General features: G+C 37.2%; 2 protein-coding genes across 3 annotated transcripts in view; one reads left to right on the top strand and one right to left on the bottom strand.

Moving 5' to 3' along the window:
- The window catches only part of VEPH1 (ventricular zone expressed PH domain containing 1), a 4,140,519-nt gene that overhangs the window by 3,469,975 nt on the left and 655,290 nt on the right, over positions 1 to 15,254 (bottom strand). The gene's annotated exons all lie outside the window — the stretch shown is intronic.
- On the top strand, positions 1,703 to 13,322 carry PTX3 (pentraxin 3). Its single transcript, XM_044070485.1, has 3 exons — positions 1,703 to 1,981; positions 2,840 to 3,376; positions 11,651 to 13,322. Exons 1-3 carry the CDS (start codon positions 1,816 to 1,818, stop codon positions 12,274 to 12,276), a joined length of 1,329 nt encoding a protein of 442 aa, XP_043926420.1. The 5' UTR covers positions 1,703 to 1,815; the 3' UTR covers positions 12,277 to 13,322.

Raw genomic sequence — 15,254 nt, 5'->3', positions numbered from 1 at the left:
TCATACACACGCTGTGAATACTAATATAAATGTCTCATGCATGTGCAACACCAACCCTATAACTGCTACCTGCAATTCTTCAGTACTCCTGTTGGAATTAGTTGTACAGTATGTCACACTAACACCCCAGGATAAGCAAGACAGTGGTGCCTGCTCACTCTCCCATCTCCTTTTTCAGACCTTCCACTCCAGCATGTGCCTGAACCTTGGTTGCTTGGGTCATATATTCAGGGCTTTATCCCTCTATGCCAAAAGATTGATGCTGATAAATAAAATGTAATTGTGGTTCATGTTGTACACTCTTTTTTTCCCACAGGAAGGATAACAGATATTACATGTCCCATCTACTCAAAGGCAAAGTGCATCAAATGGCACTTTGACTCACAAGCAAAATTAAACTTGGATAACACACTGTGCAATGACAGACAAAAACTTATTGAATGTATGTGTGTATATGAAAGCACAGGTTTTTAAATCTTTTGAATGAATTTCATGGTAAAATGTGTCCCGATTGCAATTATTATAATATGCATCAGTACTGAGAGTATGACATCAAATCACTAATACACACCAAAATACATCTAGAAAGTTGTCTTTATTTTATAACTCTTCAATAGGAACAGCAGGGGGTCTAGTGAACCAAACCTGAAAAATAGTTTGTAGTAACTTCCATTTTAAAAAAATCCTTTACAATTCTTATTTTCTAAGCATAATAATACCTGTCAGTGTGGGCATATTCATGTGTATGTACTAAGACATTTAGAGACTAATGTTCTCACAGCATGCATCTTGGCTGGTCCTTTATTCTGTATTATTGCCCACCCTGTCAGATAATGTTAATTAAAATCACCGTATGTCCTAAGAAATCTATATATATATATATATCTGTGATATACCACGCTCATACATTTGAAACTTCAGGGAACAGTAGTGGAGTAAAATCCATACAGTGTAAACAACTCCAGGGTTTACTCCTTCATACTGAAGTCTCGGAAGAAAAGCGGTTACTGAACTTATTGAAGTGTCATCGATTTGTTGTGCAGTCTAACGTAAAATGTGTTAATCAGAACCACATAAATTATAAACTAATCTGATTCATATCACATTATAAGCATTAAAATATCTGGATGGTTAGACAGGGACTACCTGGTTGTGTTCTTAAAGTTCATATATTATATTCAAAACTTCGACCCCCTTCCCGCACATCAAGGCGCATGCTGTATACCACTACGGGTGTTATATTAATTTCATTTCACCATTTCTATCAAGGTGATCGTTCTGTTATTATCCTTCCATTTATATTTACTGGAGATTCATCAAATATTTACAAACATGTATACTTAACGGACATTGTTAATGGTAGTGGGAAAACTGATTTTTCCCCTCACTTGTACTCCTTCCATGTCAGACCCTCCCCCACCCCCCAACACACACACACACACACACACACACACACACACACACACACACACACACACACACACACACAATTGTTCAACACAGACAAGCCATCCAGCAAGAATATAATCTCAAGAGAAAGACATTAGCAGTAGTGGAACTTCCCTTCCCCCATGGAACTTCCCCCTTTTCTTCATCCTTACATCAGTTTCCAGGATGGGACAATTGCGCAATGAGGTCAAGTCCCGCCCCCCAAATACGCTGGACTTGAGGGCAGCTCTCCTGTTTATTAGTCGGGGTTAACTCGTGCCGTCTCATTAGCCCACCAGGAAAGCTCATTCAACAGCATTATTGCAGACAGCGAGCAATAAAGTGGTCTAACGTTTACATCCTCGGAAGACAGGAGAGCATTGTATCATGTTTGCATACAACATTTTCTTCTTGGTCCTGTTATCCACTACTCTGAGCTGGGCTGATCCTGATTTGGACAATGCTATTGAGAATGACTACATGCCAAGAATGAATGTAATGCGCGAAGTTGAAGGTTATAATTATGAATATTCAGATGAACAACCAACTGAAGGCAAGTTCTACTTGTTCTATCCTGTAGTTTACTTTAAAATTGTCATACCTCTCAACCATTTAGCGCCAAAAATGTGGATATAGCTTAAATATGGGGGGGGGGGGGGGGCAAAGACACAAAAATAGGGACACCTTTTAAATATTGCTCTTATAAACTTTGAAAGTTGCAAGGATAACAAGATTTGTGCTAACATGCATTTTCCGAAGGATATGAAGTCTGAAACTCAAATATGTGATGACTTCAGTCCTCAGTGATTTGCCAGAAAATTTATCAGGCAAAATCTAGAAGTATGGCATACAGTAATCAGAAACGGCAATATATTTAAACATGCACAAACATAGCCTGACAAGTATTTTTTAAAGAAATGTAAAATATTAGTATAGCAAACGGTTTTTTTGCATGAGTATGAAAACAACAATGGCATAAGCATCCCCGTAGCGTTATACAATTGAAAGGTACTGCATGCTTTACATTAGTGCCCTTTAGAAATGCCCGAATTATCCAATGCAATTTGCAAGAGATACGCAAGTTCTGTTCATTTATGTCTGCGTTATTGTCATGCCAAAGAAATCACATTCAAATGGGGGAAAGCATTGCTAATTCAGGTATGGTCTTGTTGGTAAAGCACTTAACATTAACTGAGTTTTCATATGAACGTGTTTACAATTTTAAATATTTTAAAATCTGTTCATAAATACTAGGCAGAAGTTCAATCCTTTTTTTCACTATGCCAGCTATATGACTATTATAGCCATGCTATGAGCTGTGTAAGATATAGCGATGCTGAAATGCACATATGAGTATCTGCTTAATGTGTCTTCTGTTGAATATTTTTTCGCATTATTTAATTTATACTAGATGCAATACGTGATGAGTCCGACTGTCAAGAAACACGTAGTAAGTGGGACAAGCTTTTCATCATGTTAGAAAACTCACAGATGAAAGAAAACATGCTTTTGCAATCTATCAATGAAATCCTTATGATGGAAATGCAAAGCCTCCATGGAGAAATGGTGCGCTTTGCAAGCAGCTTTGCTGCCACCTGCGCACGTGCCATCGACACTGCCACCTCCAGTGTCATGCAGCTGGAGAAGAAGATGGGAACGAGAGTGCAGCAGATGCTAGAAACAAAGTTAATACCAGACAATGACCAAGGGAAAATTCTCCTGCAGCTTGTAAAGACGAACGAAGACTTGTTAAGCAAAGTTAACAATCTGGAGTCTGCGTGGCAAAACAGTGTGTTGAGGGGCACCCAGACTTTCACTCCATTTCACCAGCAAAATGATGCACAGCTAACCACAGAGAGCATACTTGGTTCGGCAGATCCCCTTCAGAAAAGTCAGCTTACAATGCAGTACTTCATGGACTGGTTGGATGAGCTTCTCCTTCTGAGAGGTAAGACGACTCTCTATAACTTTACCCTGACATAACGTTCATAGCTGGGTTCTCTATGAGGAAGCAATATTTATTTCACAAGGTAAATACAGCACTCACTGCATGCTTAAGGCTTCCAAAGAAAATCTCTACTCTGCGCTCTTTATCGCCCTCAGTGAGCTTCTGATGCGCAGTTTGCTTCTGTTTCTCATTTCGCGGTTAAGTACCAAGCAGATTAAACTTCTGTTTCGGCTTAATCGTATTATTAGGATTCATATGGAAGCTTTACATATGTGTGAACGACATAACATTATCATTTCCAAACAGGAGTGTAGCCAGAAAATTCCATTTTGTACTCACAAAACTGCATTTACTGCCCCCCCCCCCCCAACCCACCTGGCATTTCAAATAAATGGACACAACTTTCAGAATGTTGTCTCCTGAAGTTAATAAATGTACACATCAGCTTCAGTGGTTCCCTCTAAAACTATTAAATATATTGTTTTTTAGATTTGCAATCCTCTCTGTAAGCAAGTTATGTACTTGTTTAAGGCATTAGTAGTTTGACACTTGTGAAAATAATATAGAGTGAACAAAGTTACAATGTTTCTGGGTGATTCAAAGACAAAATGTACTTTATACAGTGCAAAGTGTTTGCCTGGCTACATCCTTGTTTCCAAAATATACAGTATGCATTAATCTGTACGATTGTAGTGGTTAAGAACAAAAGCAAGCTTAGGTACTTAAGTTAACTTTTAATTGCACTGATTTATGTTGATACAAAAGACGTGCTTAGCTGCTGCATATGCTTATAGGCAAGTCCCATGGAAAGAGAAACGGGACATTATTTGCCATGTAAATGATTTCTGAGGTCCAATTATTGCTGTTGTATAAACTTACAGCTTGTAGTAATGTGCATTCTATTTTTTTTCTGAAGAGCCTTCATTTGAGGAAGTCATAGGTATCAGATCTGAAACAAACACATTTATTGGCCCTGATAGTCGATTTCTGAAAAAAATAAAAATAAAAAAGCAATCTCATTCTTCAGATATGGTGGCATTGCAGTTTTGCTTCCTTGTGAATATTTTGGGAGAGTTTGTCAGAATTACAGAAATTCCATGAAGAATCCAGTTAGGCAAGATTTCAACAAAATGCACCTTCTCAGGGATGTGGATAACAGCCAAAATAATTATTCATTGCTCATAGACATGCTTCCTCATTGTTTTCTTGGCTTCTTCATTTTATACACCCCTTACTAATTATACATCCCACAGCCTGCCTGCTTAAGACTGGTTACATACAAATTTTACATCCCAAAGTTATCTTTTTCTTAGGACTAGATTCCAGGTTTGCCAAACATGCAAAAATCTACTGACAGATATATGAGAAATGCAGACTGCACACATTTTTTTTTTGGAAAACTTGTATGCACAATGAGAATGGGGCATTTTGGTAAGTGTGCAAAGATGCTTCCAAAGGAGGTTCTCTGTGGGGAGGTGAACATAACTAAGGCACTAATACTTTTCTGTTTTATCACAAACACAAAAATTTAGGGGCGGGGGGGCAATACGTGTTAACAAATATGTTTTTAAGAGTCTCTGTGCCTTGAAGAAAACTGTTATTTTAGCATGTGCTGAAAGATGTGTGGTATAAAAAGGTACTGTTTGCTGTTCCAGTTGGGATAATCTTTGGACTTGAATATAAGGCATCTTAAGGGATCTCCTATAAATAATTGAGATTGCCTAAAAATATCTAAAACCTTAGGAGGTGACCACTCAAAAGAGCAACACTTCCAAACTATTAAAATACACAAAAGCAGTTTTGTTTTTACAGGGGCCAAGTACCTCTCCATTCCTGATGTGGGGGAATGTATTTGTGGGTATGTGTATATTGCTATGTCAGTGGCTAAAACAGCTAGCAAACTCACCTTTGATGATGGAAGAACAGAAGGCTGTGGTTCTATTTCCACTCCAAGTGACTAGAGTGCTGACTCTGCAATGCAGCATTAAGGGGGTGCCACATTCTTGAGTGGGCTGTCCTTCAGATGAGACATCAGGTGGTAGTTCAGGTGGATGTAAAAGATCCCATGATACCTATAGAAACTTGTAGGGGAAGTTCCCCAATGCCCTTGCTGTACTTCCCCTTGTAGCATAAATGCCACCTCAGCACCAGCGAGATTAACCTGAGCAATGAAAGATGAATAAACAAAATACAAATGTGTATATATAAGACACCCCCCCTCTCTCTCTCTCTCTCTATATATATATATATATATATATATATATATATATATATATATATAATGTATTTGTTTATTTATATGTTTTAACCCAGAGACTGCACAGATTCAGAGAAAAGAGTGAAACAAAACAGTCACCTTATCTCTCTCCTTTGACTGCAACATCAATTAAACCAGTCCAGCAACCTGCCAGTTATGACACTGTGAATGTAATTGAAATCAATAGAGATACCCACTTTAGGATGTTGTACTACAGGAAAAAGAAAGAAAGATAGATATATTCATATCTAAGGAGATTAAGCAGTACTTAATCCATTCTCTGATTTCTTAAGTAAGTTTGTTGTATATGACTAATTTTTTTGTATATCTCAGGCCATATTATTCTGAGATGTTCCTTCTATTCTTAAATGTTTGATTTTTAACTTAATGATTTATAGACACGGTTAAAATAACAAGTTTATTTAAAATATATATCCAAAATGTTTGTTACTCTCATTGTTTGGGAAAAGTGAGTTGGAGATTGTTAGAGTCATGGTGCACAGGCAGCCATCTGCACACACACACACACACACACACACACACACACACACACACACACACACACACACACACACACACACACACACACACACACATACACATACATATTGGCACACATACACACACACACCCTGACACATACACAGAGGCACACACATACACATGCATGCACATACACACAGGCACACACACATGCACACACACAAGCACATACACACAGGCACACACACAATCACATACACACACACACACACACACACACACACACACACACGCACACACTCACTCACTGTATTGCCTTGTATTATTTCAGATGCCACTTTATGCAATGCAGTAGCACTACCACCCATCTCCCAGAAACACATTTTCCAGTGTTCCATCCTCCCTTTCATTTTTAATACCACTATTAAAGTGTATACTTTAAAGCTGCATCCATTGTTTTAATTTATATCCATGTGCCCCTTTCATGTTTGCTGTTGCAAAAAAATATATAGAGAAAAAACTGGCCTTATTTTTTGTAACAGACTCACTTTGGTACTGAATCAGAAGCCTTCTATTAACATAATCTTTGATTATAACAGTGCTGTGACTGTACATATAGATGTAGCCAAGTGTACACAAAGTATGATATGGCGTACAAATTGACTCATAAACAGGCAGCATTTTTCAAGCACACTGATACCAAAAGTCTGTTGAGTTTTAGGGATTGGAGAATTGGTAAGGAAATGGTGTGGCAATGTATTCTGGGAAGGATCAAATGGTATGAGATAATCATAACTGAAATGGAAACAGAGTATGGAGAAAGGGACTGGTTTAGGAAGCAGTATGGCAAAGTATGCAATGAAAGGATCAAGCATCTGGATGGGGTTGGGATTGAACTGTGGAGAAAGGAGTGTTCTGGAACATAAGGATGACTGTATTTATAGTAATGGGATCAAGTGTCACATGATAGAGTGTGATGACAAAGAGGCATGTAGGAAATAAGTCTCTAGGACATGGGAGTGGCAGTTTATGCAATGAAGGGACCAACTAACTTGTGATAATTTGGTGTGGACTGGGAATGAGATACAGAAGAACTGACTGGTCTAAGATGTGGGGAGGGAGTGTGTGCAAGTGAAAGGACTTAATGTCATGTGACAATCAGGAATGGCCTGCAAATGGGGCATGGAAGAAAAAAAGTAGTAGTAGTCTCATGAAAATGGTGGTAGTGGCAGGATATGCTTTCAGGGGATCAAAGTGCCATGTAACAATTCTGAGTGGGCTGGTAATGGGGTGCAGGGGAAAGGAGCAGTCTAAGATGTGGGTGTGCCAGTGTATGTAGTGAAGGGATAGTGTGTCATGAGATAATCAGGAGTGAGAATGGGGTATGGAGAAAGGTTTTGATATATGTAAATTAAGTTTCCACACCATTAAAGTGATAGGGGTAAGAGGACAGAGTAGGTGGATATACACTATGTTTAGGCCTCTAAAGTTTAGTAAAAAGAAATGATAGTTAAAGATTCATTAAAAAGATGAGTAGAAAAAGCATAATTGTGAATTATCTGTAGTATGTCAGAATCAGACTGCATTATCCCTTTGCAGAAAGTTAAAAGAAGTAGTAACAGAGTAAAGCTCAGTACAGGAGACTTTGGTCCAGAAAGTAGTAAGACTGGAAGATTAAGATACAGCTGGTGCCGTCACTGTGCAGCAATGGTCATCTTACAGTATGTACACTGTTACAATAAGAGTGGGGGGGTCATGGGGTGGATATGAAGGCACCATTGTGTAAATGACCAGTGTGGTCATGCCATACTAAGGTACACTGTTAGGACAAGGGATGTTCGGACTGTAAGGGAGAAGTATGAAAACACTAAGATAAATTAGTTGGGGAGAAGCTGGGAGACTGGGGAGATTAAATGGCTACATGAATTTTGAGACAGTTAAATGCAGTTTAAAAAGATTATTACAAGAATATTGGTAGGGCAGAAAATCCAAAGAGGAAAATGTGTCCTATGTAGAAGAAACTGTGGTCAGGGGAATAATAAAAGTAGAAATATCCTATAGGAAATGGAGATTGAATGGGGTCAACAATGGGACATATTAAGGGTATATTAAGAAAAATGTGTACTGAGAGAGATATGATACTATAAATAAAGGCCAGAAAGGAGTTGGCACAGAAAATTAGGAAAGGACAAAAAAAAATCTTTTTTTTGACACAGGGTAAAAGAGTACCTGGGGGAGGGGCTTAATGAGTTAAGTATGGAAAGAGAGGATTTTAAAGATACAAATAACATGTTGAGATTCTTAAAAGTGTTCTTTTGTTTACAAGGGAAAAGTGAGGCATGTGCCTCCAAGGGAGGGGGCTTATTTTTTATGGTGATAGTAGGACTAATGATGATTTCTACAAGGGAAATGTTGAACAAGAAGTTACAAGCAATAGATTCTCCCCTCTGAGAATTCTTGCACATTTTGCTGAGTTTTTAAAGTGTCCTGTTACAGCCATACTTAGTAAATGACTGAAAAAGCAGATCTCATCAATGAAAAACAGCAACAGTGGTGGCCTTGTTAAAGACTTACCTGTTGACTAGACTTGGGTTATTAGGAAGATTAATGAAAGCATCTTAAAAGAGGGGTGGATGAGTTTTGGTACATTGTAGTAGAATGATTGCTAACATGAGTTTATGTCAGAGTGTTCTCAGACGGTGTGATATAATAGCACTGCTGAGCTTTATTTTCATTACTTTTGATGATTGCCTGAAGAAGATTAACAAGACTCAGCAGACATGTTGTTAGAGTTCATCAAGCCTTTTATCTCTTTAACACATAACAGAATTCAAAAAAGCCAACGAGTGTAGTTATAAACTGTGTGATATTGATAAAAATAATGTTTAGAATGGAGGTACACATGATAGAAGTGAGGGGTGTTCTATATGAAGAAAGGAATGTGGTTTGTGTGGCAACTCAGAAGTTGGTTTGAACTGCTTTATGTATCTTTTGTGGAATTCTAATGTTTTATTAGGTATCTGTTTGCCAAAACCTGATTTGTTGACTGTAAATTGTTTGATACCAGTACAATGGGAGGATGAGGCTGCACCTTCCTATATAGTGTGCTGTGGCTCCACACCATAACCTCTAAATATACCAAGACTGTACAACCTCAGAGTGAAAGCAGCCTATCTTGGCTCTCAGCTTGTGAAAAGTAAAGAAAGTCATCCTGAGTTATGAGCCAATCAGAAAATGCATGCACACAACCACTCACATATGGGATAATCACCTAAGGGCAACTTGGATGAGCATTAATTCAAGTATGACGTATCTTTGGGATGTGGAAGGGAACTTGACCACCACATGAGAACCCATGTAATTGTAGGGTTAGCATGCACACTCTGCATAGACGGTATGCCAGCTCAGACATGAAGTGGACAGTGCTGTGCTCACCATGACACAGCAATGCTAACCATGCAAGCCAAAAGTAATGCACTGATTAAATATTTACTTTGGTAATTTGCAGTACCAAAATCTGTATGCACAGTGGGTTCAAGTTTTGCTGTGAGAGTTTAAATCATTTAATCTTTGACAGATGGTAATTTGATAAATCAAATTATATTAAAGGTGGAGAGGTGAATATAATCATCTGCAGATAACACCTATCTAGAAGATATGGAACCAGATCCATGGGATATAGGTTTTCACCATGACTGATGGGGTGGAATCCCTACAGGCCCATGAACTGGATTAAGAAGATAAATAAATACAATTCATATGCCACAGATGATCTAAGTTTAACATACAGCCTCACTGCTGCAGGATCTAGATTTTATAGTAAAATGCTTAGCAGTTGATGCCAGTAGACCCATCCTGGGCTAGGAACATTGTAGAGTCCTGTTTACAGCTCCTTCAATAGTACAAATTTGCCAAGGATTGTACTGCACTTTCACTTCCTAGGGTAAAAATGTGCCCCCATCTTCAGTGCTGTGTGCAGCTGTATGGACGACAGACTGAATAAGATAGTAAGATGTTAACCAGAATGCAGAGGAGGTGAACCAGTATACTAAAATATCAGGAAGTTAAGAAATATGATGAGTTTGTGAGTAGTCTGGGCTGTATTCACTTTAGTCAAAGATGAAAAGGAGAGAGTGGACTAGACCAGCTACAATAAAATACTCAGGGGGCATCAGAGTGGATGCATCTGGGAATGGAAACCAAGGGAAAGGGAAGCGATAGGAGAAGGAAATCCCCCGTTTCAAGCTTGACATAAGAAACATTTCTTTAAAGAAGTGGAGTTCTTGATAAATTGAACAAACTTCTTGAGTGGGGGGGGTAAAATCAAGGCCAGGTTTTAAAGAGCAAGATAAGGGAAATTCGGAGAGGGTCAGGTGGAATTCATATAGAAAAGGATGTGGGTACAGTTTCACATAGTTGCATCGTTTAGGTATACCTCAGCCACAACTGCATGCAAGAAGTTCAATGTGAGATGCACTAACCACTTTTTTCATACAAGTTACACTAATAGGGTTTGTTACAGAATGTAAGCAGTGTACATGATTAGCCTACAGTCAGCTTAATATTTAATTGTAACCTACTGTTCACATAACGTTTAAACTGTATGTAAAATAAAATCAGCGCTTTCTGTTGTGTGAAAGCAAGCATAATAACTTACAGATGTATTATGGCATTCTCCCTCATCTTTCCATGTAGCGCTTATGCTTTCCCCATACTGGCCATCCATTGCTTCTAACTCCTCAGCTTTCTTTCATATAAGATTGTCAGTCCCCCCCTTTACGTGTCTTACTATCCCCTTTACCTGTCTTCATTTCTCATTTCCTGCTCTTCCCCCATCCATCCCCTTTCATGCATTCATGCTCTGGTTTATCACTTAATCTTTTCCAGGTCATGGAGGAAGCAGAACCTATCTTGGCATCGGTATGTGCAAGGTGGAGAGAAACAAACCCCAGGTGGGGTACTGTCCCAGTGCCTCTTCTCTTTCATATTATTAAACTTTCTGCCTATCACTTCTTTATGTGCGCTTTTATCATAAACTGGTAGCTTTCCATTCTATTATTCCATTTATCAACTTAAATCTTCCCCTTTTGACCTGCAGTCCTCCATTTTCACTAGAATTTTAACACTCATCACCCACTGTCTTTCCCTATTACCTATTTATTTCATGGGCTTTTGTCTGTTTTATCTTTTTTCCTGTCTTCCTTTCCTTTCTTCTCATGTTCCTATATGTTCTCTATTTGGCTTACTTTGTTTATTAATACTTTCACTATAATCACATACATGTTATTTTCCAATGTAGTCATTCACTTTGCTTTAGCAGTTCAATTTTCTTTTTATTATTTTTTTCCAAAGAACTTCCTATTACTACAGTTGAAAAATTTAAAGACATACAACTTCATTTGCGACCATACAATACACAGAAATCTTTACTGCCAATATAGTCAAATGGTTTTATTTATAAAGAAACTTTTTTAATGTTTATGTGTCTTGAAGTCTAATTTCACTTGTATTTCATTATTTTCCGTATTTTTTAGGTTGTGAAATGGCACTGGCATTCCCAATGCATTCCAAGAAAACCTTTGCAAGTGTCTCACATGAAATTGGTATGAACCTGAACTCTTTTACAGCATGTATGTGGGCCAAACCAACAGATGTACTGAACAAAACAATTTTGATGTCTTATGGCACAAGGAGAAATCCCTACGAAATTCAGCTATACTTAAACCAGAAATCAGCAGTTCTGACTGTGGGAGACAATGAAAACAAAGTGATAGCTGAAAATGTGACAACACTTAGAAAATGGGCCCACATTTGTGGAACATGGGACAGTAATGAAGGACATGCCGCAGTGTGGGTAAATGGACAAAACGGAGCTAATTCTAATGGCATAGCTGAGGGCCACAGAATTCCAGATGGAGGGATTTTACAACTTGGCCAAGAGAAAAATGGATGTTGTGTTGGAGGGGGGTTTGATGAAAAGTTGTCTTTTGCAGGAAAACTGACTGGCTTTAATATCTGGGGCAGAGTTTTAAATGAGGAAGAGATCTTGAATCTTTACAATGGGAAAACATCATGTGAAAGCACAGGAAATGTAGTTGGTTGGGGTGTTTCTGAGATAATACCACATGGAGGAATCACATTTGTGTTTAGTAATCAATAAATGAAATGAATATTATAAGAAAAATGTGGTTCTAATGTATAACCAAAACCTGTTAGCATTCCCAAATAACCAAAGATAGAAACTCAGGTGATGAGCTACAAACCACTAATCAGATTGCTGTTCCACTCTTGGGTTAGTGTTCAAAAGACTTGCTATTTGCTATTTATATTTTTTTCAGATGAAAGGGTTACATTAATAAACTTTCAAGAAATGAATCAGTCAGCAATAACAAAAGTTCTAATCAGAAGCATTATATGCAAGCTACAGTTCTAATATATTGGAGCAGTGTCTGTAAAAGTCCGTTCCGTTTTATTAAATGGCATCCAGAAAGATTCAACAGAACACAATTTGTGTACATATCAATATTATCAAAGTATCTATTTGTGTAATTGTGTTATAAGGTGAATATCATCTTTTTTAGAAAACATAACACATTCAAGAAACATTACCACCAATTTCTTCAGCTGCCATTTAGTCTTATGCAATCATTTAGGTTTACCAAACAGACCTTATTAGTGACTTGGTGTTTCTTTACCAAAGATGGTTTCATCAAAGTTAATATTTGATAGCACATAACCCATAGAGGAAATCAGAGCCCTCACTATCAATTTCTACCACAAATGGGAAGTTAACAGTTCACTCATGTGAAAAAGGGACTAAGGGTGCAATAAAAGAGGAATGCCTCAGTAAACAATGGGCATTTTAAAACAGCTGCGTAACATGCCTATATAGCATCATCACTCTTAAGTATCCACATGTAGCACCCATGTTGATATAGTTTAGTAACCAGCAAATGCTAATGTCTGAATATTTATAAATGTATTATATTGTAAATTTCATTGTTTATGATTAAAGGCATTGAAAATATAATTTTAAAGTATTTTTATAAAAAAAAGTGTTAGGGTGGGAAAGACATATTAAACTATGTTAATGTTTTTATTATTTTGCTTTTTTTGATGTTTGAATAAATGTGAATTACTACAGTATTTTTCTATGTTTTTTATTTGTTGAATGTAGACAGTAATAAAACATTTGTTCTAAAGGTTCAGCTTGTGCGTGCTTTTTTCTGAAATTTGCGATATCAATATAAAGTGTTTATGGATAAAGGGGAAACAGTCTTTCATTTTTTGAATTTATTCTTCATGAATCCATTTAATCCAGTCTGGGGTCATGAAGTAGCCAGACCTCTTCTGATAGTCAACGAGTACAAGGTAGAGAAAAGAATTTGGGATGAGATGCCAGTCCATTAAGGATGTATACATTCACCTATATATACTATACTCTGTTAAGGATAATTTGTAAAACCTCTTTTCACCTGTGTCTTTAGAATAGAGATTCTGTGGTAATCTGATGGGCTGATAAATCTTAGTATTATCAGTTGTTTGTAATGTAGCAGCATTTATCCTGACGGTGGGATAGTGATAAATGGTAATACATATTCAACATTAGGTAGTATGCAGGCTACTCTACTATTGTAAAGGTTGTTGAAGAACTCTTACAGTGGTCATCTCAATGAGATTAGGAAATGTAATAACATTGTCTAAAATAATTTTATTTTTATTTTTATTTATTTTTTATTTTACATTTGTTGACCGGGCTAGTCTAGCTGGATATATGTCCATTTTCAGTAGAGGCCCGGGGAGAAAAGTTCCACACATAACATAATCAAGACAGATAGACACATTGTTAATAAAGACATTACACATAAAAATATACATTTAGATCAACTAGTAATCAAAAATCAGCATACATTAAGGAACTCAAAAATTTAGATTCATACATAATGTTCTGTCGATTTCAAAGCAAGTTTACCTAAAACATATGGTTATGCAGTAAGGCAACAGCCAAGAAGATTACATTAGAAGCTCGAAGGGACGAGAAGTAGAAGGAGTATGAAGGAAAGAAAAGAAATGACACAAAGGCCAGAATCATAAGTAAGAGAGGAGAAGAAAAAAGACAGTCAAGACAAGGTGGGAGAGATGGAAGATGTAGGTCAGAGCATAAGAGGACGGCAGAGAAGGGAAGCAGGGTAGACGTTAGTTTTCAGGAAAATGAAGGGTTAAAGGTTAGGAGAGAGTATTGAGAGGGAGGTTAGCCTGGAGTACTACAAGAGCAGAGCCAGTGGTTTTGGAAAGTTAGCCTGGAGTACTACAAGAACAGAGCCAGTGGTTTTGGAAATGCAGTTTGATTTGTTGTTTGAAAAGAGGCAGGGATGAGATTAGTGTTAACTCTTTAGGCAGCAAATTCCATACTCTGCCTACAGTATTGGTGAAAAGAGAGTCACCAGCTAAGTTGTGGGCCTTTATGGGTTTGGTCATAAGTTTACAGGAGGAACGAAAGATTTGCAATGTTGTTGTTGCGCTGTGAATGGGACCACAATTCCCAAAGGGTTTGTAATACAGAGAGTGGAATCTTCTGCTACTCTTGTTACTGTACACAATATTATAGCTGAATTTTGTTAGTATTAATAGTTGACACTTAATTTGTTAATAAATAAAAAAAATTTCTCTTATCTTTCCAGAAAAAAGGAACACGTTTATTTATGGTAAATGATTTGTAAGCCAGCAATAAATTAGCAGAGTTGCCCTGTTTAAAAAAAATTCAAAAAAAAAAAAGCAATTACAAATTAAATGCTTATTTTATCCAGGTAAGTAAATTAATCAAAACTGAATCATTTAACTACCTTTCTAGTGACAGCTACCATTATCTTGGCAGAGTCTGTATGACTATATTGTAGACTTTAAAAATCAATACAGAAAAGTTAATAAACATATATGTAGCAGGTACATCCTGCTGATAGAGAAATGTTAACATATCCTGTGTATGCCATTACCAGCGTTCCATGTCAGCTTTCTGGATTTCATAAAAAATCAAAAAGCTTTGCCATGTCGTTGGCACACATATACTGTATAGTTATTCTCCAGAGCAGAAGAACAAAGTGCTCATGGGATATATATATATATATATATATATATATA

This window comes from Protopterus annectens, chromosome 4.part1, assembly GCF_019279795.1.
Source record: "Protopterus annectens isolate FY-2018-M chromosome 4.part1, PAN1.0, whole genome shotgun sequence".
In the NCBI taxonomy this organism is placed as follows: domain Eukaryota; kingdom Metazoa; phylum Chordata; order Ceratodontiformes; family Protopteridae; genus Protopterus; species Protopterus annectens.
The sequence above is the reverse complement of the archived record's forward strand: the minus strand, read 5'-3'. Positions and strand labels throughout refer to the sequence as shown.

What these genes read in the sequence shown, in the direction of transcription:
- PTX3 (XM_044070485.1), top strand. Translation starts at nt 1,816, where the DNA reads ATGTTTGCATACAACATTTTCTTCTTGGTCCTGTTATCCACTACTCTG. An exon ending in AGATGAACAACCAACTGAAG is followed by an intron (nt 1,982 to 2,839) that starts GCAAGTTCTACT and finishes AATTTATACTAG; the next exon opens with ATGCAATACGTGATGAGTCC. An exon ending in TGAGCTTCTCCTTCTGAGAG is followed by an intron (nt 3,377 to 11,650) that starts GTAAGACGACTC and finishes CGTATTTTTTAG; the next exon opens with GTTGTGAAATGGCACTGGCA.